Source organism: Eucalyptus grandis, chromosome 3 (assembly GCF_016545825.1).
Source record: "Eucalyptus grandis isolate ANBG69807.140 chromosome 3, ASM1654582v1, whole genome shotgun sequence".
Classification (NCBI taxonomy): domain Eukaryota; kingdom Viridiplantae; phylum Streptophyta; class Magnoliopsida; order Myrtales; family Myrtaceae; genus Eucalyptus; species Eucalyptus grandis.
Window position 1 is genome coordinate 1,139,555 of NC_052614.1, and position 24,552 is coordinate 1,164,106.

General features: G+C 40.1%; 4 protein-coding genes and 1 pseudogene across 4 annotated transcripts; 4 read left to right on the forward strand and 1 right to left on the reverse strand.

Moving 5' to 3' along the window:
- Positions 1-2,774: 2,774 nt before the first annotated feature.
- On the reverse strand, positions 2,775-4,335 carry LOC104435963 (probable xyloglucan endotransglucosylase/hydrolase protein 23). The gene is made up of 3 exons (XM_010048688.3): positions 3,915-4,335; positions 3,457-3,650; positions 2,775-3,333 (listed from the first exon to the last, which is right to left on the reverse strand). The coding sequence occupies exons 1-3, from the start codon at positions 4,206-4,208 to the stop codon at positions 2,928-2,930; spliced, it is 894 nt and encodes a 297-aa protein (XP_010046990.2). The 5' UTR covers positions 4,209-4,335; the 3' UTR covers positions 2,775-2,927.
- A 4,147-nt stretch (positions 4,336-8,482) lies between these two features.
- On the forward strand, positions 8,483-10,183 carry LOC104435965 (probable xyloglucan endotransglucosylase/hydrolase protein 25). Its single transcript, XM_010048689.3, has 3 exons — positions 8,483-9,007; positions 9,123-9,316; positions 9,655-10,183. Exons 1-3 carry the CDS (start codon positions 8,717-8,719, stop codon positions 10,037-10,039), a joined length of 870 nt encoding a protein of 289 aa, XP_010046991.1. The 5' UTR covers positions 8,483-8,716; the 3' UTR covers positions 10,040-10,183.
- A 1,276-nt stretch (positions 10,184-11,459) lies between these two features.
- LOC104435966 (probable xyloglucan endotransglucosylase/hydrolase protein 23) lies at positions 11,460-12,842 on the forward strand. The gene is made up of 3 exons (XM_010048690.3): positions 11,460-11,857; positions 11,958-12,151; positions 12,254-12,842. Exons 1-3 carry the CDS (start codon positions 11,573-11,575, stop codon positions 12,651-12,653), a joined length of 879 nt encoding a protein of 292 aa, XP_010046992.1. The 5' UTR covers positions 11,460-11,572; the 3' UTR covers positions 12,654-12,842.
- Positions 12,843-17,255: 4,413 nt separating this feature from the next.
- On the forward strand, positions 17,256-18,674 carry LOC104435971 (probable xyloglucan endotransglucosylase/hydrolase protein 23). The gene is made up of 3 exons (XM_010048696.3): positions 17,256-17,676; positions 17,775-17,968; positions 18,105-18,674. Exons 1-3 carry the CDS (start codon positions 17,395-17,397, stop codon positions 18,502-18,504), a joined length of 876 nt encoding a protein of 291 aa, XP_010046998.1. The 5' UTR covers positions 17,256-17,394; the 3' UTR covers positions 18,505-18,674.
- A 3,984-nt stretch (positions 18,675-22,658) lies between these two features.
- On the forward strand, positions 22,659-24,147 carry LOC104435970 (annotated as a pseudogene).
- Positions 24,148-24,552: the final 405 nt, after the last annotated feature.

Genomic DNA, 24,552 nt, shown 5'->3' on the forward strand with positions numbered 1-24,552 from the left:
AAAAAAAAAAAAAATGCTTGGCTTGACAAATGAAAGCGTTCCAACAATTTTGCCATTAACTAAAGATAATTTTTTTTTTTTTGGCTATAGGTGCATATAACTATAATGGACGTGCAATTCTGTTTTCGAGGGGACAATTCTACGGATCCGTTTCCAAAAAATGAATTTTTACTATGTTGATAGATTTCTGATAGATTTCTTAAATAGTTAGTATAACAAACTTAATTTTACAAAATTTACCAATCAACTAATTTTTTTAGTAACTTGTTGATGACGTACTCATGCTACTATCAATATTACAGATAGAAGAAAAAAAAAGTTGTTCGAATTGCTTCTTTATTTTGAAAATCATAACAAAAAAATGTTTTACCCCTTCAATTTCCTAACTGACGCTATACATGTGTAACGTACCTAAATTGCAGCTTAATATATAATTTTGTCCCTAAATTTTTAATTTGTTAACTCCTGAATTTTTGAAATATGTTCAATTATTTCCTTGAATCTATGAAAATATTCAATGTTGTCGTTTCAGTAATTCAAGTTCAGGGATAATATTGAACATTTTCATATAATATAAGAACTAGATTGAACATGTACCAAAGTTCATTGACCACATTGAAAAAATAAAAAGTTAAGGGATGATATTTCACATTAGGCCAAGGTTCAATAACCATATTGAATAAATTAAAAATTCAAGGACAACATTTTACATTACCCCAAAGTTCTAGAAACTATTTGTGTAATTATCCCTTCAATCTAATTCAATAAATTGGAGAGTGCATGAAAAAGAACTACACAATTCCATAAAGGCTGAAACTATAAAAAATCTCAAACCGATACATTTATAACAAATTTACTTTAAGTTAGTTTTTTTACCACTAAAAACCCCCAAACTAGTATACATTTGACAAATTTAGTCTATATTAATTTTTTGACCATAAAAAATCCCAAATTAATATATATGCGATAAATCTACCTTATGTTAGTTTCCATTTAATTAAATTAATATCATGAAAAACCACAAACTAATATATCTGTGACAAATAGAAAATAAAACCTCAAACTAGTACTCCCTTCATATGTTATCTAACTCAATAATTTGATAGTAAAACTTAATGGAAATTAACTGAGAGTAAATTTATCATATGTGTATCAATTTGAGATTTTTTGTGGTCAAAAAATTAGTTTGAAGTAAATTTGTTACAGGTATATTGATTTAATTTTTTTTTATGGTATTAACCCATTTCATAATAAATGACTTATGTATATGAATATCAAAAAGTAACTAACTACTGATGTGAGGATAAATTTGTTTTGTCGAAACGTAAGAATAAGTTGAACATTTTTTTTTATAGAAAGCATAAAAATGAGTCTTTTCGCGACAAAGTTTCTGGACATATCCTTGATGCACTATCATATTGCCTATATCATTACAGCTATTAAAGTTACAGAAGTATGTTAATTTAAGAAAAGCAAGTGTTTACATATATATCTTTGGGTATAATACATAAATCTACACTATATAGTATTTTCAAATAATCAACATATTGAAAAGATTAAGAGATAAGCCAAGGAACATTGATAATCAAAGTTAGTTGAAATTAAGTCAAAACTGGAATTGTTTTTTGTTTCGGTAAATAAAACCAAAATTACCTAATGATGCATAAATAGATCCTATTCACTCCGAACAGACGTGAAATAATTTTCTTTTTCTTTTCTTTTTTTATTTCATTACATTACAACCTTTGCTTGGAAAAGTTCCATTGATCATAATGGACATAATTAATCAAGAACCATCTACAGCTACCTAACTAATTGGAGGTCCCATAACATGGACCTTGGAGATCACCAGGAAATAAGTCCTTACTTTTTACAACCATGAGATTGAAACGAATCGAGGAATAATAGGCAGTTCATCAATGATATTAGCTAGGTTGAGGAAGTTAAGGAGTAATTCTTGAGCTGCTTTGGATAGAGACTAGAGATGTGACATCCCTAGATTATCTCACCAAGGTACTATCCAATTTGACCAGTTCCATACCGAGTCTCATGATTTTGGCTCTTGGCGTGACCCATCCTAGAGTTGCCTCCACTTGAGTACGCTTAAGTTAGAGTTCCAAAGATAAGTTTACGTTTCCTTTAGTTAATTTCAACTTTTACATATATGTTCTAGAATCGCTCTTTCCCTTTTTGATGCATACTTCAATTCATTTCTGCCTCCTTCACCAACCTAGAATCCTGCCGGGAACCATTCCTTGTTCAAGTCCTCTGGCCTCGACTATTTTTCCCCGCCCTCGTCGGACTCTGTTGCTACAAGCTCGCCAGTTTTTGCATAGTTCGTCCATAAACCATACATCTGGAGATGGTCCCACTCTCACATCAAAAGATGTCATTAACTCTATTCTTGTAGGATTCAAGATGTGACAAGAGGGGAATCGTCATCGATCAGGCGTCTCCTTCCATACTTGTATAATACCAAAAACAATCGTAATCAAGATCCTTTGGACTATGGGCCTTGCTTAGATAATTATTGATTCGATTAAAGAAGATGGTATATATACTATCTATGTTGCTTCTCTTTCCACATTTCTTTGTCGCTCGTTTACGTAAAGACACGGGTCTCTACCCCCTTTGGGCAGCAATTCATACTTCCCCGCAACAACCTCGCAACCATGCTTAGTCCAAAAAGCAATAATTATAAGACGATGAGATAACCTAACCTGGAAGCGGAAGTCACCATCTATTAACATAAATCACATCCAAACCCCATCACATCATCCAATTAATCAAACATATTATTGACTTGGTAAACCATGAGCACGTCTCATGTACATCCACGGCGTACGAATTAATCACAATACTTGACAAATTAATGATATGAAGGCATATGTGTGAACATTATCATATTTTTGCTTATGTGCATGATCTCATGACTTGGTCTTAAGCGTGCACTCCAGGGGTAGGCCCTGAGGGAATCGCTTGGTGTCCTCGCAATAGTCGTAGATCATGTACTTCTGCTGGACCGACTTCATCGTCTGCAGGCTCGCGGCATCAAGTTGCTGAGAAAACCAAGGGTATTTCGCCGAGGCGGCCGAGGAAGAAGGGCAAGTGGAGGCTCCGTTGGACCAGACGCAAGCGCTCGCGTTGAAGCCGCTGAAGGAGGCGGTGAAAGGCGCCTGCGACCAGTCAGTCTTCACGAGGCCGCCCCGGGTGGCCCAGTCCTCAGCGTCCCATAGGGTCGAGTAGAGGGTCATGGGCTGGCTCTTTGGGTAGGGGACCCCCGCCGCATCCAAGTTCTTGAACTCCCTTATTGGAATCCCATCGACAAAGTACCTGTTTTTTTTAGCAGAAAGAGATCCGTCATTCATTATGTGGCGAAGGACCTCAAATCGGTGTTATTTTAGAAGGAAATTTGTTTGTTCAAAGGTTTTCATGATCAGGACGAGGAGTACTTACACGACGTGTAAAGGGTTCCAAAGGACAGAGTAAGTATGGAAATCGGCTGTCGGGTCGAACCAGAGATAGAATTGCTGCTCCCTATTGCCTTTGCCTTGGCTGTACAAGTTGGTGTGGAGGATATAAGGGTCGCCGCTCAAGTTCCCCAAGAACTCCAAGTCTATCTCGTCCCAGGTCGACCCGTCCGAATGTAACTGCGTAACAAGAATGACATCAATTGCGTTAGCACTGTTCATCGAAATCCCTTTTGGCTACTTACGTATTGATCCAAGATGGATTTTTAGTTAAAGCGAGTCAATCGTGCTCATGAGCTAGAATCTTTATGGTATAAGACTTGCGTTTCTCTATAACGAAATTGAATGAGTTTCTCGCGTCAATATAGCGAAAAACGAGCTTAAATAATGATTTCTTTCTTTTTTGTCTTTTCCAAACTGTACGAAAAGGATGGTCGAACTTACGTATAAGGTGGTGACAGTGCCCGCGGAGTTGCCGGGGACGAGCTTGATTTGCGTGTCGAATTTGCCATAGAGGTACTGGTTCTTGGACTTGAAGCCGGAGCCAGAGGCCTTGTCCAGGGAAAGGGTGACGAGCTGGCCGTTATCCAGTACCTTGACGCGGCCATCTCCGAAAGTGACATCAAAATCTTGGTAAAAGTTACCGGCCAAGGCAACCACGGAAGAGCCGATGAGGATCGCGCACACGACCAACATGGTCGTCCTAGGAAATGAGTTTGAAGAAATTGAGGTGGGCATTGGCAAACGCTTTAGTCGCGGGTTTAGTTGAAGTGGGACTTCTTTACACTATGGAGGTGTGGGAAAGTGGGTGGTGGACTTTCTTGGGTTGTCGAAAGAACTTGGAACGCAAGGATGGTGGTGGTGCTAAGGCTAGGGATGGTATTTATATAGAAGGTGTTTGGCGTGTTGGGGAATGTTCCATTTGCGAAATGGGAAAACGCAATTTGGCTAATTCTTTTTTGGTTGGTGGGGAGGAGGTGAAGAGTTAACAGCTGGACACCAAAAACCAAGGTCGAAAAAGCATCCCGCATCTTTCAATTTTCAAAAGGGTCCCCGTCGTCATCATCAATGATGACGAACCAGTACAAATTCATTTCGTGAGCCTCTCCCGAAAAGACCTTTGCTTTTTGGTATTTCCGGGGGTGCTTCTGGGAGGGTGTTATGTGGTGGGAACCGGTATTTCCGGGGGTGCTTCTGGGAGGGTGTTATGTGGTGGGAACCGGTGGCCCAGGTAGGCTATAGAAGCAGAACGGGTGCTTCTTCCCTGCCGTCCTCCTTTGTGGATGAGGACTTGCGCGTCGAGTTCATTGGTTCCTCTTAGTGCAAAACCGCGTGCTATAAACTGGAAAGCGCTACACGATTGACTGACTAATCATGAGAGCCGTGGCCAGTGGGCTGTCTCCAGCAGCTTCTGGAGCGCAATTAAAACATGCCAGATTAGCAAATTTGTTAATGGAGGCAGTGATTACTACTTCCATAATGCTGGGGTCTTAGATAATCATCATCATCATCCCAATCTATAGATAAATATTTGAATAAGTTGATCATATTTAGACACCTTTAACAATTTTGCGCATCACTTTATAAATCAAGCTTAGTACCCTAAAAAACTTTCAATTTTAAGTCCAGTTCCAATTTTACTCCAAACTTTTTAGGGGAAATCCCAATTCTATCCTAAATCTTTTTGTGTCCCATAAAAAATCACTAATTTTATATCCAATCTCTATTTTGTCCTAAATTTTTTTGCCCCATTAAAAACCATCAATTTTTACTCGAGTCACAAAATTGCCCATGTTGAGTCTCTATTCAAAATTTATCTTGACAACCGAGAGATGAGAAACTCTAAAGCGAGCTATTCGAGTGTCTTGAGCCGAGTGTCCCAAGCGTGAGCTCTCCGACCATGAGAGATGAAAGACTGAACACAAAATCAAAGAACCCCAAATAAGATGGAATAAAGACTCTAGCAATAGAAGAAAACCAACTTTAATTGCTCTAGTTTTTACTGAAATTTCATATTATATAAAGTGTTGTTTGGGCTGACATGGAAATTCATCTCCAAAAAACATTTTCCTGGATATGAAATTTGAAAAAGAAAAACCAGAGCAATGATGTGAAAATACCATATAACTAAGAAAAATTTTGAACGGAGGGTTAATGGGGATTGATATGGGATTCAAGTGAAAGTTAATAATTTTTTATGAGACAAAAAAAATTCAGAGTAGAATTGTTACCCGACCAAAAGTTGAAGATATTTTTATGAGATGGAGTAAAGGTTTATGATAGAATTGAAATTGGATCTAAATTTGGAGTTTTTTTGGGGCTAAAAAAATAAAGTTTTACACCGTTTTTAATATTTTCAACATTGCCCATAACTTTTTGTGAATTACACGCATATAAGTTCTCAAAGGCTAGAGCCCAGAATGCTTTCTAGAAAGCTCTACCCATGTAAAGGCCAATGTCAGGACCGAAATCTTCGTGACTTGGAGCATGTTATGAGGTGACTTGTCGTCAAAAGATAGAATCTAAGTGGTTTCTAGAAATATCAACATTATTGGCCGAGACTTAGCATTTTTTTTTTTTATATGTAATTGATATGGACCTCGCATGCGCGAAAATTATAACGAAGTTGATCTACGTGTGGAGACATATTCTATCTAGTAAATTACTAAATTTCCTTTTTCGTATAGAAGATTTAAATTACAAATACATGAGAGGGACATCATATTGCACCTTATTAAAAAAATCAAATTAAATTAAGTCTCGGTTTGTGAACATACAAAGATGTACTTAAAAACATTACCAATCTCCAGCACAATTAAATGCGATAGGGGCTTAGGAAAAAGTATTCTATGCATCGGTTTTATAGCTAATGTGACATATTCGATATATTCCCATCAATTATTGTGTTTGAAATTTGAGACGACTGTTTCTAACTAGTCAATTTCATTGTGCATCTCTATCGCATCATATGCGGGAAAAGTGTTACAAAAGTCCCAGTATTGATTCCAATTTAATTTCAATCTTTTGACGTGGTGACAATTTAATCATAAATCTTTAGTCATTCCAGCTAATTTTGGCCGGATATAGCTAATGTGAATGCCAGCCAACTTACATAACACGGCCAATGCTAACATTGACGACTTTTAACAATATTTTAATATTTTTTCGAATTTTTTATTTATTTTCTTTTTCCTTTTCCTTTTTATTTTTTTCCTTTTTTCCTTCTCTTCCTTCTTACTCCAACCGAACGTCGGACCAACCACTAGCAAGACTTGAGCCCCTTGACCACAAGGTTGGGCCTTGCCTATTGCCAGTGAGATCAACTTCATTGGCCCTTGCCAATCATCAACCTCGGCAACCAATCGGACAAAGAAGGAAAATAATGAAAACAAATGAAAAGGAAAATGAAAATTTAAAAAATCGAAAAAATATCGAGATATTATTAAAATTATCCACGTCAACGCTGCTTGTACCACGTAAATCGATCAGTATCTACATCAGTTATATCCAACTAAGATTAGCTAAAATGACTTAACTGACACCAGATCAAAAGATTTAGGATTAAATTGGTACTAATAAAAAAAAAATTTAGGACTAAATTCATATAAATATATAGTAGATTTGACTTTTCTTACACTTTTCCACATCGAATACTGTACAAGATACTTCTCAAGAGGTCCGAGGTTCCACTTAAGCACATCATCTCAAAAAGCTTTTTGCAAGCAACAAGCAAAGTCCACCACAAAAGCGTTTTGGAGTGGGAAAAAGGTTGAAGCTATAAATGCATATCCTTCTTGAGTAGTTGGCTGTCTCTGACTCTTTAATATAAGTAGCCGCCGACCGATTTCATCTGTCGCGAAAGCATTAACCTACGTAGGTGTCTATGCGATATGTCTTAGCTTAAGTGAGTCGGTCTTAAAGCAAAGGAAAGAGGCGCACAAGTCAACCATCAATTACCACATCTCGACATTAAGTTCGGCTACGGACGACACGCGTTTAGGCCTACAAACCGCAGCATACAGCAAAGAAAACATGCAACTGATCAAGATATTTAATTCGAAGAAGCGTTCTTCCTTCCGATGTTTTCAATGAAGGAAGGAATAATTTAATCTTAACCTAGCAATCACTTTAGCGATCAGCTTGTTTAGTCGTCCTTTTCTTTGATCAGGTAAAGGAGAAAGCCACCTTTGTCTACACTAGCTTGCTTGTATTTAATTGAGTAATAATCCAGTAGTGGTAGTAGGTTGAATTGGCCCCCGAAAAAGAACTTATTTTATTATGGATGAATAATGTTGTGCATTCGACGAAAGAAAGACATGCTTAAATTGCAACGCGTGGTGTCTCGCACCGTGCAGAGAATCCCCCCAAAACAACACGCGCCCACCACCCCCCAATCCTCAGAAAGTGGGATTCTTGTCCTGTGGCGGACTTCCCCCTCCCCTTGAAAGGAGTCCTAAAATTAGTCGACACTCGCTTATATTTTTGTGGTAGATAGTTCATTGAGTTTACGTACTATTACCATTTGCCTGAAACCTTCTAATTATAAAAGAAGCATCTCCCTTTTGAAATTGGCACAGTAAGCATAGCACTAATGTGCTTGCATTAAGCACTGTGTGGCAGTTTCTTATATGTTGAGGAAACTAAAATGATGTGAATTAAGAGTCTTAACGTTCTCATTCCAATACGATAACACCGTTCTAGGCGATGTACATTAGATTAAATCGAGTCTAGGTATAATACGATGGGAAATATGGGGGGTATACCAAGCTTAATTGGTGCGTTTCAGGGGATTTTCTTCGAGTGGAGTATGAAGATTCGGGATGAACAGCCCGCAGATTAGATGTCAAAGGCGTACGGTCAGGGCCCGACAAACCCGGTGTCGGTGAGTGAGAGGCACGAGATAAGTGCGAGGGCTCTGGACAAGCAGAAACAGGCTCAGGAATCGAACAAGTGTTGTCCCATTGATTCCTCTCTGAGCGGTCGCTCGTGGGACCACGCCATCCTCTCGCCTTTCTTCCTGGCCTCTTTCCCTTCCCTCTCGCCATCTGTTGCTTCTCCTCCCTACTTGGCATTTCCCTCTTAAAATCCTCCCTCGCTCTCTCACCTCTTAAATCCCCGTCGTTCCCATATATAAGGCGGGGACCCATAAGCCGAAGAGAAGGAAGAAGGAGCCAAAGCACATGCACTCGAAAGATCTCCGTCGTGACACTTTCGCTGGATAAGTTTCTAGCTACTTCGCCATCAATATGGGTTCTCCCTCATCCGAAGCGAAGGGTTTGGTTTTATGTGTACTTTCCATGGTGGCTTGGTCAGGCTTATCGCTGGTTGCTCGAGCGAGTGACTTCAACAAGGACTTTGACATCAATTGGGGCGATGGACGTGCCAAAATACTCGACTCCGGAGACGTTCTCACGCTCTCTCTCGACAAGGACTCCGGTTCCGGCTTCCAATCCAAGAACCAGTACTTGTTTGGGAAAATCAACATGCAAATTAAGCTAGTCCCAGGGAATTCAGCCGGCACCGTCACCTCCTACTACGTAGCTCTTTGCACATATATATGTGCACAATCTTTTAATTAATCATTACAAGAAATTAGCGATGATGGTATACGCTAACTGACGAGTTCGTTGTTGTGGATTTTGGTTTGTGCAGTTGAAATCGGAGGGGACATCGTGGGATGAAATAGATTTTGAGTTCTTGGGGAATTTGAGCGGTGACCCTTATGTGATGCACACCAATGTGTACACCCAAGGCAAAGGCGACCGAGAGCAACAGTTCTACCTTTGGTTCGATCCCACCGCTGATTTCCACACCTATTCGATCCTTTGGAATCCACAGACCATCATGTAATGCATTTTATTATCTACCAAATGACGCTAGAATCATATAGTGACCGATTTACAAAAGTTCTACAGATTAAAATTACAAGTTTTGTTGAATAACATGAATATACTTATCACATCATCTACTCATAATGAAAGGACTTTAATCAATCATATGTACTTGTAGCTTTGCTAATTTCTCTTGAGTCGCACGACCATTCAAGGAATTGAATAATGCTAGACCGAAATATTTGCAAAGATTGGTGTAAAAAAAGTTATGTGCAGCTATAAGCTACTTCTTGCTTATTCTCCTCGAAGATAATTACAGTTGGCATGCTGCTTTTTTCTCTCTATTTTTCCAGATTTTCCGTGGACAACACACCCATCAGGGAGTTCAGGAACCTGGGGTCAAACGGCGTGGCCTTCCCAAAGAGCCAGCCGATGAGACTCCACTCCACGCTGTGGAACGCCGACGATTGGGCCACGAGAGGCGGCCTCGTGAAGACGGATTGGAGACAAGCTCCGTTCACGGCTTCCTACCGGAGCTTCAGCGCCGAGGCCTGCGTTTGGGTCTCCGGGTCGTCGTCCTGTGGCCCCATGGACCAGCCGGGGTGGTTCACGGCGAAGATGGACGCAGATGGACAAGCGAAAATGAAGTCGGTGCAAAGGGAATACATGATCTATAACTACTGTACCGACACTAAACGCTTCCCTAGTGGATTTGCTCCCGAGTGTGCTATCATGTAAAGAGCTTATGAGGTGTCGTATTATATGTGTGGCGTGTATAGTGTGCAAGAATAATGGCAACCCGAGAGATGTGCTGATATTGGATGTGTAGCACTTAATATGAATATATGTATTTTGTGATGTGGTCTTTGGTTTATGAAAAAGAAAGGACCAATCTCATCAACAAAATAATGTCTGGTGAGATTTGGGATGGTAATTGTACCTTAAGAAAAGGCGATCCTAAATAGGGAACACCGATTTGTGCATTGGGATAAGAAACATAAATTGTGTTTTTTTTTTAATCAACCTAGGCCCTTTGGAATTGAGGATATGCATTCAAATATAATTTAAGACAATTTAAGGGAAATCAATTGATGTACAATCGATACTATGAAAAATTCAAAATCAATACACTTGTGATAAATTCATTTTGGACTCATAAAAAATTCTAAACTGATACACACGTGACACATGGATTCTCCTTGGTTGCCATCAAATTTCACTTTGAAATTGCTTAACTGAATGACACTTGCATTAACTTAGTTGATACAATAAGTCCACGTGGAAATTTATAACTCTCTATTCGGTTTCTTCAATTGGCCCTAATTTGAAAATAAATAGAGCTCATTCTCTGTCTCCCTCAAAGCACGAAAAATCCTAAATCGTCATCCGGCGAATTTCGTTGACAAAGCTGGAAGGTGACGAGCTTTCTTGGAACCACTTCCAATGGAAGCCATTGAACATCCTAACTTGGTGATTTTGATGAGTTAGACAAACTAGTCTGGAAAAAAGAAAATTGAAGGCGAGAAGATAATCAGATATAACAGTGTGCTCAAATGAGTTTTGTGTTATCCATGCCTTTTTAATCAACCAAAGCCTTTTGGAATTGAGAATAAGCCTAGTTTCCTACTACTTCTATTTTGACAACTCAAATTAAGTTCTCTCCCATGGCGGCCAAAATACTATAATCCCAGTTTCCTCCTACCACCTTTTTGACAGTTGAGTTATCCAAATGGAAGTAGAACCGGGTGCAGCACTGACCGGTAAATCTGTGGTAGAAGAAGAGCTGGCAATCCATCAACTCTCGGTCAATAAAGAGTTTTGGGAAAAGCAGCGACCGCTCACGGTAAAGCATGTAGCTGGCGGTGAACAGACGATAAAGCTCGTCTCTGTGTGGGGAAGCTTCGTGTCGTCTCGAACCGCGTCGCTTCATAATTTCTTTGCATGGTGGATGTGGGTTGGTAATGTCGCTTCTTGCCCTCTTCTTTTCGAAAACATTTTTATATTGGAAGCCAACTGTCCACAGCCAAGTTGGTGTAGAGGTTTGACCCCCACCAATCAATCCTTCTTTGCCTCTCCTCTTCTCTCACACGCTTTTCTTCCTTGGCCCGAAGCTATAAAAACCGCCTCCACATCTCTCCCATTTCATCAAGCAACACTAACCGCCACTTCTCTCTCTCCTCTACAGTCTTCGCTCTCAAATCATCTCATTGGCATTTGCATCTCTTCAGCAACTACAGCAGCAGCAGCAACAGAAAACAAAACGCGCCCAATATGGCCTCTCGGTCCACTTCTTCTCTTTGTACCGCCGCGCTTCTTCTTATCATGGTCGTTTCTTGGGCAACATCCGCTTCCGCCCGCAACTTTTATCAAGACTTCGACATAACCTGGGGAGATGGCCGAGCTCAGATCCTCAACAATGGCGACCTCCTCACTCTCTCCCTTGACAAGGCCTCCGGCTCCGGCTTCCAGTCCAAGAACGAGTACTTGTTCGGCAAGATTGACATGCAGCTCAAGCTCGTTCCTGGCAACTCCGCAGGCACTGTCACCGCATACTATGTAAGTCTCCTTCTTAATCAGTTTGTGCCCCTTTATCTTCAAGCTTCCTTCTTTTCTTCTCGATCAGATTTTGAACTTTTGCTATGTTGTGATTCTACAGTTATCTTCAAATGGGTCAACGTGGGACGAGATAGACTTCGAGTTCTTGGGGAACTTGAGCGGCGATCCCTACATTCTTCACACCAACGTGTTCAGCCAAGGCAAGGGCAACCGAGAGCAGCAATTCTATCTCTGGTTCGACCCAACTGCTGATTTCCACACCTACTCCATCCTCTGGAATCCACAACGCATCATGTAAGAGTCTGAAACGCTCAAACTGCGATCTTACTTGCATTTACGTTGCACTGCACTTTTCTCTGCAGCATTTACTTAAAACTTTTGTGGCAACCATTGCAGATTCTCAGTGGACGGGACTCCGATCAGAGAGTTCAAGAACGCAGAGTCCATCGGTGTTCCTTTCCCCAAGGCCCAGCCCATGAGGATATTCTCGAGCCTCTGGAACGCAGACGACTGGGCGACCAGAGGCGGCCTAGTGAAGACGGACTGGACGCAAGCGCCCTTCACTGCTTCCTACAGGAACTTCAACGCCGATAACGCCTGCGTTTGGTCATCTGGGTCATCGTCTTGCACTTCGTCTTCATCTTCTTCGGATGGTAATGCATGGCTATCAGAAGAGCTTGACTCGACAAGCCAAGAGAGGCTCAAGTGGGTGCAGAGCAACTACATGATCTACAACTACTGCTCGGATGCCAAAAGATTCCCCCAGGGCTTCCCTCCTGAGTGCACCATGTCCTAGACGACACGAGACGTTGATTTTGTAGAAAATTCTCTTTCTTTTTTTTACGTTTTTTTCCCGAGACAACTCTATTAATTTGTTAATCTCTCTCTGCTACCGAGAAGCAATTGATATTCTTTTATTCTTTGACATGTGTAACATTCTTGTCTGTACTCAATAAAACAGAAAATCATCTTGGATTTGATAGCATTGCTGCGATTTGGTGAGTGGATACAACGCAGAACAAAATTAATGGAATGAAAATGGATTTTACAGACTAGCTTCTGCCTTGAACATGAAATTGATGACAGAATTGATTACGCTGTTGTAGCTCAGAAAATTTGATAAGCGCTACATTGAGCTAGTCTTGTTTTTACGCTGAGGTATCCTCATCAAGGGACTGATTTGGCCGACATTTCTTACTGGTCCTTGTGTTTCACGGAAGTACCAACCGTAGACAACCGATAATCATCATACCCTCATGACCAGACGAGCTCTCCAACTCTGCAAACTCAAAAAATATCATTGACTCCAACATAGAATTAACCGCAATATATGGCTGATAAATCTGAAGTCAACCAAACTTAAAGAGCATGGTGCCGCAAACTAGGATCCATAGATCGTGCAGTGGGCAACCTGCAATCCCTCCGACAACCGATGGCATTCTTAGCTGAATTCACGAACTCTAATGTTAAATAGTTTCAGGGACTTAAAGCTTCAAATATATCAATCATTTATATATAGTTCTGAACAAAAATAGTTTGTCCTTTTCTAACTCCTGACTCATGATCATCCCAACTTGAAGCCACATTCGTTTTTCAGTCCACAATTCCTTGCGCACTTTTTCAGCCTTCCACTACATTACCTGTTACAGCTCAAATAGCGACGAGAGAACCTTATTCCCACTCATCATAATCGTGTCACCTCATTCGACCAAACGAAGTTGCAAACTTATTGCCCGTGGAGACGGGCTACAATTGTAAAATTTGGGTGGTGGCACCAAAAAAAGAAAAAAGAAAATAAAGGTTGAAAAGTCAAAGAAGAAAAGAGAAAAGAAGGGGACGCTCGGTTCTTAAATAGACCGAGAGCACGAGCAGGTTAAAAAAAAAAATGATTCAACTCCAATTTACAGCATTTAGTAAGTACTCGCATCCCTCGTTCCTCCAATCGGATTGATTTTGGGGTTTAGGTGGTAGGATTTAATCCACAAAATCTGATTTTTGAGTTATTGAGTTATGGAATTTCATGAAAATAATAGTTTATGGTGTCATGAAGCCATAGGGTTTGTTGAGAATTGTTTTTAGCAACAATTTGGTCGGAGCGAATATACGTACTCATATAGTCAAAATGAACAATGAAATATGCGGTTATGTGAGTAATAAAATACTAAAGTACACATTAATTTCAAGTACCCTAATTCGTACATGTACAATACAAAAAAACAAGTTATATCTTTCCACAAAACTTCATACATATCAAAAATCATCTAAATCAACAACATTGAATAACCACTGGGATTCGCCCTAGTGGCCACCCTTCAAATATGGAAGGGGGAGGTAAGGAGTTCAAATCCCCACCTTCTCAAGGGGGATGGGGGTGGAGACGCGTAAGTTTCAGGAGTGGGTTTCGACTCCCACGCCCTGCAAGAGGTAGGGCAAAAATCTAAGAGTAAGTGTAGAGTAGGAATAGCGTAGGACTGACAAAAAAAAAAACATTAAATCATAGATATCTATTCCATTGATCAATATCACATCAAATCAAACGACGATGGTCCATTCCATCAACTAATCTCAAATCACATGTCAACGGCCCATTCTATTGACCATATTCATGCTCAAATATCTAATAATGATCGTACATATCATTCTGTGACAAAGCGAACAAGATTCCCGTTGTCAAGTTCTCCATGGCCTAGAATGATATCCTAAAATCAATATGCATACCCAAAAACCTCTAACCAAGTCCACAATTATATTAAGCAGCGAATTATTATCCTCTATTACCATAATCAACATTCAAAATTCATCTTGTAAATTAGTTTCATAAACTAAATCGAATCACCATTCACAACTTCGTTTATCAAATAAAATGCATTTTATAAAGTATTTCACAATTTAATACTCAAAATCACTCTCAACTCCATTCATCAAACATATATATTACTTTTTGCAACTTATTTCCTAAAACATTTTTCAAAACATTCTCAAATACCAAAAGATAGTAAATATCTTATATAGATTTTATGCAACAAACATGCTTTAAATAACTCATACAATACTCAAATCAATATCATTTTCAAGACATGAGTTTACAAATTCATAACAGAAATACCATCACTCACTTGAGAATGCCAAAAGCGTAACTATATGCGTCGGTAATCTCGTAATCCTAACAATTAGATGAGAATTGACGTCAAAACCAAGTAAAATACTATAACAACTACAAATCAGTTAAACTATGCTTAAATGCTAACAAAAACAACTCTTACGCGTCAACAAATCGCACACCCACAGCGATTATTTAAGCTATTCGTAGCATGGAACTCGCAAACGAAGTCGTAAAATTTTGCTCCAACAAATCGGTTGCTCCAAAATGACTCATCAAATCCTATGGCTCCACAACATCATAATCCATCATTTTTATGAAATCTCAAAACTCAACTAACTCAAAAATTGCACTTTATGACTCAAATTTCGAAACTTTTAATTTGTGCCATAATTTTAAAAACTACTCCAATTAGACAAATGAAGGGTGTGTGCACTTATCGAGTGTTGCAAACCGAAGTAAATACAATTTGATGAGATCTCCAAGGTGTGTACGCATGAGTTTTTTTCTTCCCCTTTCCCTCTATTTTCAATCTTCTTTCTTTTCTTTCTTTTCTTTCTTTCTTTCTCTCTCTTTCCCTTTTCTACATAAGCTCTCGATCCCTATAAAATTGAGTCCATTCTTTTTCATTTGCTTTTTTGATTGTTCAACTTTTGTACTTTTTGACATTTGACTTGGTCAAACTCCAAAAATTATAGTTACATCAAAAAATGCCTCCGTGATTCAATTTAGGGATGACATAATATTAGAGTATAACCACCTCTAGTGGATGTGTTGTTTGGGGACAAGCCACACAATAGTTGGTAGGCCTATAACGACCTGGTCCGACAAGGATGGGAAGTGACCGCATGGGCCAAAGAGCTCAAACAAGAAGCAGCTCCTATCAACCTTCTAGGATGGCGAAGAAGGTAAGAAAAAACTGAATTGCATACTGAAGAGAGAGAGAGTGTGCCTGGGATATATTTGGAATTAACTCACGGAGACATCCTTTGACATAATAGCAAGTTTTGTTTTGAAACTTTAAAGTTAATCACACTTAATTTAGAACAATATCAAAATGTGTGACCTCCTAGAAAAGGGTTAATATCCTGAAAAACCCCAAACTGGTACACTTATGACAAATTTACCAAAAACTATTTTTTTTACCACCAAAAATCCTAAACTGGTATACATTTGACAAATTTACCCCAAACTAGTACACTTGTGACAAATTTACCCTCTGTTAGTTTTTATTAAATTTTGTTCTCAAATTATTATTTTAAATGACACGTGACAGTTGACCAGTATACTAATTTAGGATTTTATGCTTCGTTTGTCACAATTTACAATTTTTGTGATTTTTTTTGTAGTATTAATCCAATTTAGCAAATTGTATATTTGTCACAAATTTACCATTTTGAGATTTTTTGCAGTCGAATAAATTAGTTTGGGGTACATTTGTCATAAATATACCATTTTAGGGTTTTTTTATAGTCAGTCGGGGTAAATTTGTTACAGATATACCAGTTTGAGGTTTTTCATGGTAACAAAAATAGTTTATAGTAAATTTGTCACAAATATACCAGTTTGGGGTTTTTCAGAGTATTAACCCCCTAGAATAAAAGACAAAACCGTAAGACTTGAAGTTGGGTAAATTAAAAAGAAAATACCTCGAGTGAGTTAATTAAAGAATGCTAATACCGTTACATCAAAAATAATTAATTCTAGTTTTCACAATTATATTCTAGACACACTCTTCCCATGTTAGGTGTGGAATTCCATTTATTTATACCTCCGTCGCCGTTCTAGAATTCTGACAGCCTCTTCTTATCTGAATCTTTTGACCCTGATAGCCACTTCTTATCCGAATCCATTGACCCTGACAACCACTCTCCGCCTCCATCAAATCGGGTCATTATGACCTTGTTGTAGGGTTAGCTCATGAATTTTCAGAATAAATGAATTGACTATGAGAGCCGACATTGGCTGGCGGAAAAGCAGCGGGCGCTCCTGGTAAAGCATGTAGCTGCCGGTCAAGAGATGATAGAGATCATCTCTGTGTCGGCGTGGGTGTGGAAGCTTCGCGTCGTCCCAAACCGCGTCCGCTCATAATTTATTTGCGTGGTGGATGTGGGTTGGTAATGTCACTGTTTGTCCTCTTCTTTTTGACAACAGTTTTATATTGGAAGCCAACTGTCCACAGCTGAGTTGGTGTAGAGGTTTGACCATCACTGATCCTTCTTTGCATCTCCTCTTCTCTCACACGCTTTTCTCCCTTCTCCATCTTTGCCCCCGAAACTATAAAAACCACCTCCCCATCTCTCCCATTTCATCAAGCAAAACTAACCCCCACTTCTCTCTCTCCTCTACAGTCCTCACTCTCAAATCATCTCATTGGCATTTGCATCTCTTCAGCAACTACAGCAGCAGCAACAACAGAAAACAAAACGCGCCCAATATGGCCTCTCGTTCCACTTCTTCGCTTTGTAGAGCTGCGCTTCTTCTCATGGTCGTTTCTTGGGCGACTTCTGCTTCCGCCCGCAACTTCTATCAAGACTTCGACATAACCTGGGGAGATGGCCGAGGTCAGATCCTCAACAATGGCGACCTCCTCACTCTCTCCCTTGACAAGGCCTCCGGCTCCGGCTTCCAGTCCAAGAACGAGTACTTGTTCGGCAAGATTGACATGCAGCTCAAACTTGTTCCTGGCAACTCTGCTGGCACCGTCACCGCATACTATGTAAGTCTCCTCGGTAATTAGTTTGTGCCCCTTGGTCTTCAAGCATCGTTCTTTTTTCTTGATTCGATTTTAACTTATGCTATATTGTTATTCCCCAGTTATCTTCAAATGGGTCGACGTGGGACGAGATAGATTTCGAGTTCTTGGGGAATTTAAGTGGCGATCCGTACATTCTTCACACCAACGTGTTCAGCCAAGGCAAGGGCAACCGAGAGCAGCAATTCTATCTCTGGTTCGACCCAACTGCTGATTTCCACACCTACTCCATCCTCTGGAATCCACAACGCATCATGTAAGAGTCTGAAAAGCTCAAAATGCGAGCTTACTTGCATTTACATTGCGCTACACTATTTTTTTTTGGTTAAGACATTGCGCTACACTATTCTCTGTAGCATTTACTCAAAAACCGGTGTGTGCGACCATTGCAGATTCTCAGTGGACGGGACTCCCATCAGAGAGTTCAAGAACGCAGAGTCGATCGGCGTTCCTTTCCCCAAGGCCCAGCCCATGAGGATATTCTCGAGCCTCTGGAACGCGGACGACTGGGCAACCAGAGGCGGGCTCGTGAAGACGGACTGGACACAAGCGCCCTTCACTGCTTCCTACAGCAACTTCAATGCCGATAACGCCTGCGTTTGGTCATCTGGGTCGTCATCTTGCACTTCATCTTCATCTTCTTCGGATGGTAATGCATGGCTATCAGAAGAGCTCGACTCAACAAGCCAAGAGAGCCTGAAGTGGGTGCAAAGCAACTACATGATCTACAACTACTGCACGGATGCCAAAAGATTCCCCCAAGGCTTCCCTCCCGAGTGCTCCATGTCCTAGACGACACAAGACATTGATTTTGTAAAAAATTCGCTGTTCTTTTTCTTCTTTTTCGAGCCAATTCTATTAATTTGTTTTGTGGCCGAGAAGCAATTGATATTTTTTTATTCTTTGACGATTGTAGCATTCCTATCTTTACTCAATAAAACAGAAAATCATCTTGGATTTCATAGTATTGCTGCGACTCAGTGAGTGGATACAACACAGAACAAAATTAAGGGAATGAAAATGGATTTTACAGGCCAGCTCCTGCCTTGAATATGAAACTGATGACACAATTGATTACGCCGTCGTAGCTCAGAAAATTAGATAAACGCTACGTTGAACAAGTTCTGTTTTTATGTTGAATTCAACTCCGATGTCCTCATCGAGGGACTGATTTGGTCGACTTTCTTCCTGGTCCTTGTGCTCCACAGAAGGATCAAACATAGAAAACCGATCATCACAATACCATCATGACCAGACAAGCTTTCCAAATCTGCAAACTCAAAGAACATCCTTGACTCCAACACAGAATCAACCATGATTTACGGCCGATCAACCTCAAGTCAACCCAACTTAAAGAGCAAGGTGCCGCAAACTAGGATCCAAAAATCGTACTGTGTGCCTGCAACCCCTCCCGCAACTGACGGTACTCTTAGCTGATTTCACAAACTCTAATGTTAAATAGCTTCGGGGACTCTAATGGCAATGCTGCACAACCGAACACTTGTAAGTGAGATATAACAGGAGTAGTATCATAAAGAACCTTCCGAGGAGACAAATTGTCTAGAACAGGAGTTGGGAGATCAAGTGAACTGCAGTCTCAAAAGCAAATTCCCAGAGATGACAAGGAAGAGCAGACTCATCATGAGACCAAGGCCAGTTTCCACTGTATTGGCAATGCTTGCATTCAACGGTCCCATTTTGAAATAGAGATTATGCACAATAAATGCGCCAATGAATGCCATGACTGAGAAGGTAAGAGTGCATGGTAGAGGATAAGAACTCGGGTGCTCCATCACACTAAATCATCTAAAGCTTGCACTGAAGTTGAGTCTTCATAAGGGCATGAAAGGCTTTAAAAATGTTGAAAAATTGATCTTGAGATGCGAGGGGATAAAGCCAAGTAAATCAATAAAAGTCATCAATAAAACAGCCGTAATATTTATAAAACAGGAGGCAGACCCCAAACATCAAAATGAACTAGCTGAAGAGAGGAAGCCCTAGGTCTGTGTACGTCAAATCACATAAATTGTTCCGTCTAGGCGTTCTCCGAAGGATGGAGAAGAAAGGAGACCAGAGATTGTGGCAGCAGGAGTTGTGGGTCTGGTGATGGTTGTAGTGGAAGGCTGGGATTGTTGTAAAGTTGTTTGTTCGGCAGAGGAGGAATTTGCAGAGGAATTTGAGTCACTCGTATTTAGATCGATGGGCTTTTGCCTTTTTGATACCAAGACAGAAATAGAGATGCAGAAAGAAAACAGAGAATATAGAAGACATAAGAAAAGTGTGTGTGTATATATAAATATAGAAAGAATCTCTAGAGATAGATATTGACAACAAAATTTGTAACCACCAATGAAGATAATATTTGAATCAATCAAGGATTACATATTATGCGTAGATTCTGATTGTGTGGTGATTCTGGTAACGTTATCAATCTCGGATTGGATATCATGCGAATATCTTGATTATACTGTGAGTCATATGCGAGCTAGAGATAATATTTGATTCTGGTGTGAGCTCGAATAGTTAGCAGTGGATTGCGTCAACAGATAGCTTCAGATAGAATCTTCCTGATAATCACTCAAATCCTAAGTTTGTCATCCATACAAATTGCACAACCAAAGAAGCATCGGCATAATGCTGCTGCAAATTCAAGACGTCAAAGCATATATATAAGGCAAAACCTGAAGATTACCTTCCTCCAACCAAACAAAGTCCATTTCCATCTTCTTTTCCCAGCTAAAAGAATGCACCAATCACCAGTAAAAGAAAACTCCTTGTACTTATCCTTTCAAACCATCCTTGCAAATTGTCAATATGCGGAATTTCTGAAAAAAGGTGATAATAATCGACTCTTTTAAATCAGAGAGAAATATAAGTTGAACAAAGAGACAGAACACGAATACACGAATAATTTAAAGGAAATAAAAATTGAATAGAGGGAAAGATAAGAAAGGATCTGAAACAGAGGATTTCGGGTGCCTCTGCAGACATTTGCTGCACGGAATTCTCTTCATGATCTCAACTTGCAATCTCCGTCAAAAAATTTTGATTGAACCGAGGTGTAAACCCGAGGAACAAATAAAGAGGTTAACCCGAGTGAAGTTAACAAAAATTGATTGACTTGAGCCAACGCAACATTCGGCCGAACTTTTTTTACATTTTAGAACCAAAAAAGCATGCATAATCTGAACAATTTTAAATGTAATTTATTATATTCTCTCCAAAGATTTGAGGTGTTGTATGTTAAGTTGAGGTGAAATAGCAAAGTTAAATTTGAAAAGGTAAGAAATGAGAAAAATAAAATAGAATCGGAATGTATCTAGATAGAACGCATTCCCGAATCGTACATGTAGAATAGTGGGAGGAGACATGTGGGTTCTCAAAGAGTACGAGTTTTCAATATGTCCGCTCTTTGGTGTCGAAAGAGAACGGACTTTTGCTTTCCATGAAAGTTTTTAGATGCTTCTCCTATAATGTCTCTGCCTAAGATACACGAAGATGATAGTCGACGTGATCTCTAATGTATGCAAATTATAGTGCACGGGAAGAAGGTACGTACCCCTCCATATGAGATCCACCGACATTAGGTGAAGGAAAAGCAGCGACCGCTCATGGTGAAGCATGTAGCTGGTAGGGGTGAGCAGCGGTCTAGGGTCGACCCTGGACCGACCCTAGACCGGCCCAACCCTGCCGGTCTTGGTCCGGTTCCCAAGGGGACCGGGTCGGTCCTTGATCCTGAATTTCCAGAACCAACACTGTGCGGGTTGGTCCTCGATCCTAAGAGTTTTTGGTCAGTCCAACCCTGGACCAACCCTGTATATTATATTATATTATTTATAATTCTTTTATATATTCAAACCTAAGTAAAATGTCTGTTATATTATATTATATTAAGATGTTATATCAATAGAACTAATAATAATTTCAATTTAAAACTTTTGTTGAGTATTAATTATGTGTCATTTGTTTTGTTTTCGGGTATTTAGAAGTTCAAGTGAATTAACAAAATGTAAAGTTATATATTCATGGTTTATATTAAGTATTTTGAACTTTTTATGGTTTAATTGTATTTTATTAATGAATTTTAGCTGCACTTTATTTTTCAATTTGTGTCAAATGGTATAAATTTTTTAAGAGTAGAGTAATACTGTAGTTGCTACGGTGATTTGCTAGTCAAGTGGTGTGAAGCTCATTTTTTGGTTGAGTGGACTCTACAATCAAATGCAAGAAAACGCTTTTGCATATGGTGTTATGAATATTAAAGATAGATGATTACAAGAACTTTCCATCTTGTCCCATATCTCGATGAGCGGTTAACAGCTACGGAATTTTTATTATTGTGTCATCTTAAATTTACTAAATATGTATTGGTATTTATAATTTAGTTGCACAATGCCGCATTATCGATGGATGTGTAATTTGAATTTGTAGGTTTACTTTTTTAGGGAGTATAAAAAATAAGACGAAAAAAATTATTGATCGGTCTCGGGTTGACCGGACCGGACCGAACCCATTGGGTCGGTCCCCAGGTCCTTCCCCAGCCTCAATAATAGGGTCGGTCCTCGGTCCCAAAATTGAGGACCGACATCAGTATGGGTGAGTCACAGGGTTAGAGGATGGCCCGAATCAACCCGGACCATGCTCACCCCTAGTAGCTGGTGGTGAACAGACGATAGAGCCCGTCTCCGTGTGGGGAAGCTCCATGTCGTCTCGAACCGCGTTGCCTCATAATTTATTTGCATGCTGGACGTGCGTTGGTAGTGGTAGTGTCACTGTTTGTCCTCTTCTTTTTTAAAGCAACTTCTATATTGGAAGCCAACTGTCCACAGCTGAGTTAGCGTGGGGGGTTGACTCCCACCAATCCTTCGTTGCCTCTCCTCATCTCTCACACGTTTTCTCCCATCTTCATCTTCGGTACGAAGCTATAAATACCATCTCCACATCTCTCCCATTTCATCGATCAACGCAAACACTCCACATCTCTCTCTCCTCTTCAGTCCTCACTCTCATATCATCTCATTGAGATTTGCTTCTCTTCTTCAACTACAGCAGCAGCAGCAGCAGACAGAACACGCCCAATATGGCCTCCCTTTCTACTTCTTCGCTTTGCATCGCCACTCTGCTTCTCGTGGTCGTTTCTTGGGGACGTTTGCTTCCGCCCGCAACTTCTATCAAGACTTCGACATAACCTGGGGTGATGGCCGAGCTCAGATCCTCAACAACGGCGACCTCCTCACTCTCTCCCTCGACAAGGCCTCCGGCTCCGGCTTCCAGTCCAAGAACGAGTACTTGTTCGGCAAGATTGACATGCAGCTCAAGCTAGTTCCCGGCAACTCCGCTGGCACCGTCACCGCATACTATGTAAGTCTCCTTCTTAATCAGTTTGTGCCCCTTTATCTTCAAGCTTCCTTCTTTTTTTCTCGATCAGATTTTTAATTTTTGCTATGTTGTTATTCTACAGTTATCTTCAAACGGGTCGGCGTGGGATGAGATAGACTTCGAGTTCTTGGGGAACTTGAGCGGCGATCCATACATTCTCCACACCAACGTGTTCAGCCAAGGCAAGGGTAACCGAGAGCAGCAATTCTATCTCTGGTTCGACCCAACTGCTGATTTCCACACCTACTCCATCCTCTGGAATCCACAACGCATCATGTAAGAGTCTGAAAAGCTCAAAATGCGACCTTACTTGCATTTACATTGCGCTACATTATTCTCTGCGGCATTTACTCAAAAACCTTTGTGCGCGACCATTGCAGATTCTCAGTGGACGGGACTCCCATCAGAGAGTTCAAGAACGCAGAGTCCATCGGTGTTCCCTTCCCCAAGGCCCAGCCCATGAGGATATTCTCGAGCCTCTGGAACGCGGACGACTGGGCGACCAGAGGCGGGCTCGTGAAGACGGACTGGACGCAAGCGCCCTTCACTGCTTCCTACAGGAACTTCAACGCCGATAACGCCTGCGTTTGGTCATCTGGGTCGTCATCTTGCACTTCGTCTTCATCTTCTTCGGATGGTAATGCATGGCTAGCAGAAGAGCTTGACTCGACAAGCCAAGAGAGGCTCAAGTGGGTGCAGAGCAACTACATGATCTACAACTACTGCACGGATGCCAAAAGATTCCCCCAGGGCTTCCCTCCTGAGTGCTCCATGTCCTAAACTACACAAGACATAGGATTTGTAGAAAATTCTCTATTCGTTTTTTTCCCTTTTTGGAGCCGATTCTATCAATCTGTTAATCTCTCTCTCTCTCTCTCTCTCTCTCTCTCTCTCTCTCGTCGAGAAGCAATTGATATTCTTTTATTCTTTGACACGTGTCACATTCTTGTCTTTATTAAATGAAACAGAAAATCATCTTGGATTTCATAGCATTGCTGTGATTCTCAGTACACATGTTTTTACATGACCCCGAAGTGTAGGTTCGAAGTCTTGTAATCAGTCTTGTAATCTATACAATAAATACTCCAAGCAATGCTATTTCTACTGTCTATAAGGATTTTCCCACGGCTAATTTAGTAAAGTGAAAAAATCACCCTCAAAGAAGAGGGAAAACAAAGAAAAAAAAAGAAAAAAAGAAAAGAAAAAATAATTCGAATTTAAAAATAAAAAAGGGGGAGAGGAGGAGGAGGAAATGAAGGCTTGGAAGAGTGTGAGATAAGAGAAACCAAGTAAGAAAAAGTGGAAAACATTTTTCCCTAGTTTAAAAGACTTTTTTTCCTCATTCATGGAAAATGTTTTCCCCAAGCAATTCATTTTTTTGTGAAATAAACGTTGGAACTTTGGAAAACATTTTTTTAGAAATTATTTTCCGCAAAACGAATGAAGCCTGAATGTAAACTT

Excerpts from the sequence above, each read along its gene's own strand:
- LOC104435963 (XM_010048688.3), bottom strand. The coding sequence starts at position 4,208 with ATGCCCACCTCAATTTCTTCAAACTCATTTCCTAGGACGACCATGTTG. Across the intron at positions 3,651-3,914 it reads GCACTGTCACCACCTTATAC|TTACATTCGGACGGGTCGAC; the intron begins GTAAGTTCGACC and ends CTTGTTACGCAG. Across the intron at positions 3,334-3,456 it reads TGGAACCCTTTACACGTCGT|GTACTTTGTCGATGGGATTC; the intron begins GTAAGTACTCCT and ends TAAAAAAAACAG.
- LOC104435965 (XM_010048689.3), top strand. The coding sequence starts at position 8,717 with ATGGGTTCTCCCTCATCCGAAGCGAAGGGTTTGGTTTTATGTGTACTT. Across the intron at positions 9,008-9,122 it reads GCACCGTCACCTCCTACTAC|TTGAAATCGGAGGGGACATC; the intron begins GTAGCTCTTTGC and ends TGGTTTGTGCAG. Across the intron at positions 9,317-9,654 it reads TGGAATCCACAGACCATCAT|ATTTTCCGTGGACAACACAC; the intron begins GTAATGCATTTT and ends CTATTTTTCCAG.
- LOC104435966 (XM_010048690.3), top strand. The coding sequence starts at position 11,573 with ATGGCCTCTCGGTCCACTTCTTCTCTTTGTACCGCCGCGCTTCTTCTT. Across the intron at positions 11,858-11,957 it reads GCACTGTCACCGCATACTAT|TTATCTTCAAATGGGTCAAC; the intron begins GTAAGTCTCCTT and ends GTGATTCTACAG. Across the intron at positions 12,152-12,253 it reads TGGAATCCACAACGCATCAT|ATTCTCAGTGGACGGGACTC; the intron begins GTAAGAGTCTGA and ends CAACCATTGCAG.
- LOC104435971 (XM_010048696.3), top strand. The coding sequence starts at position 17,395 with ATGGCCTCTCGTTCCACTTCTTCGCTTTGTAGAGCTGCGCTTCTTCTC. Across the intron at positions 17,677-17,774 it reads GCACCGTCACCGCATACTAT|TTATCTTCAAATGGGTCGAC; the intron begins GTAAGTCTCCTC and ends GTTATTCCCCAG. Across the intron at positions 17,969-18,104 it reads TGGAATCCACAACGCATCAT|ATTCTCAGTGGACGGGACTC; the intron begins GTAAGAGTCTGA and ends CGACCATTGCAG.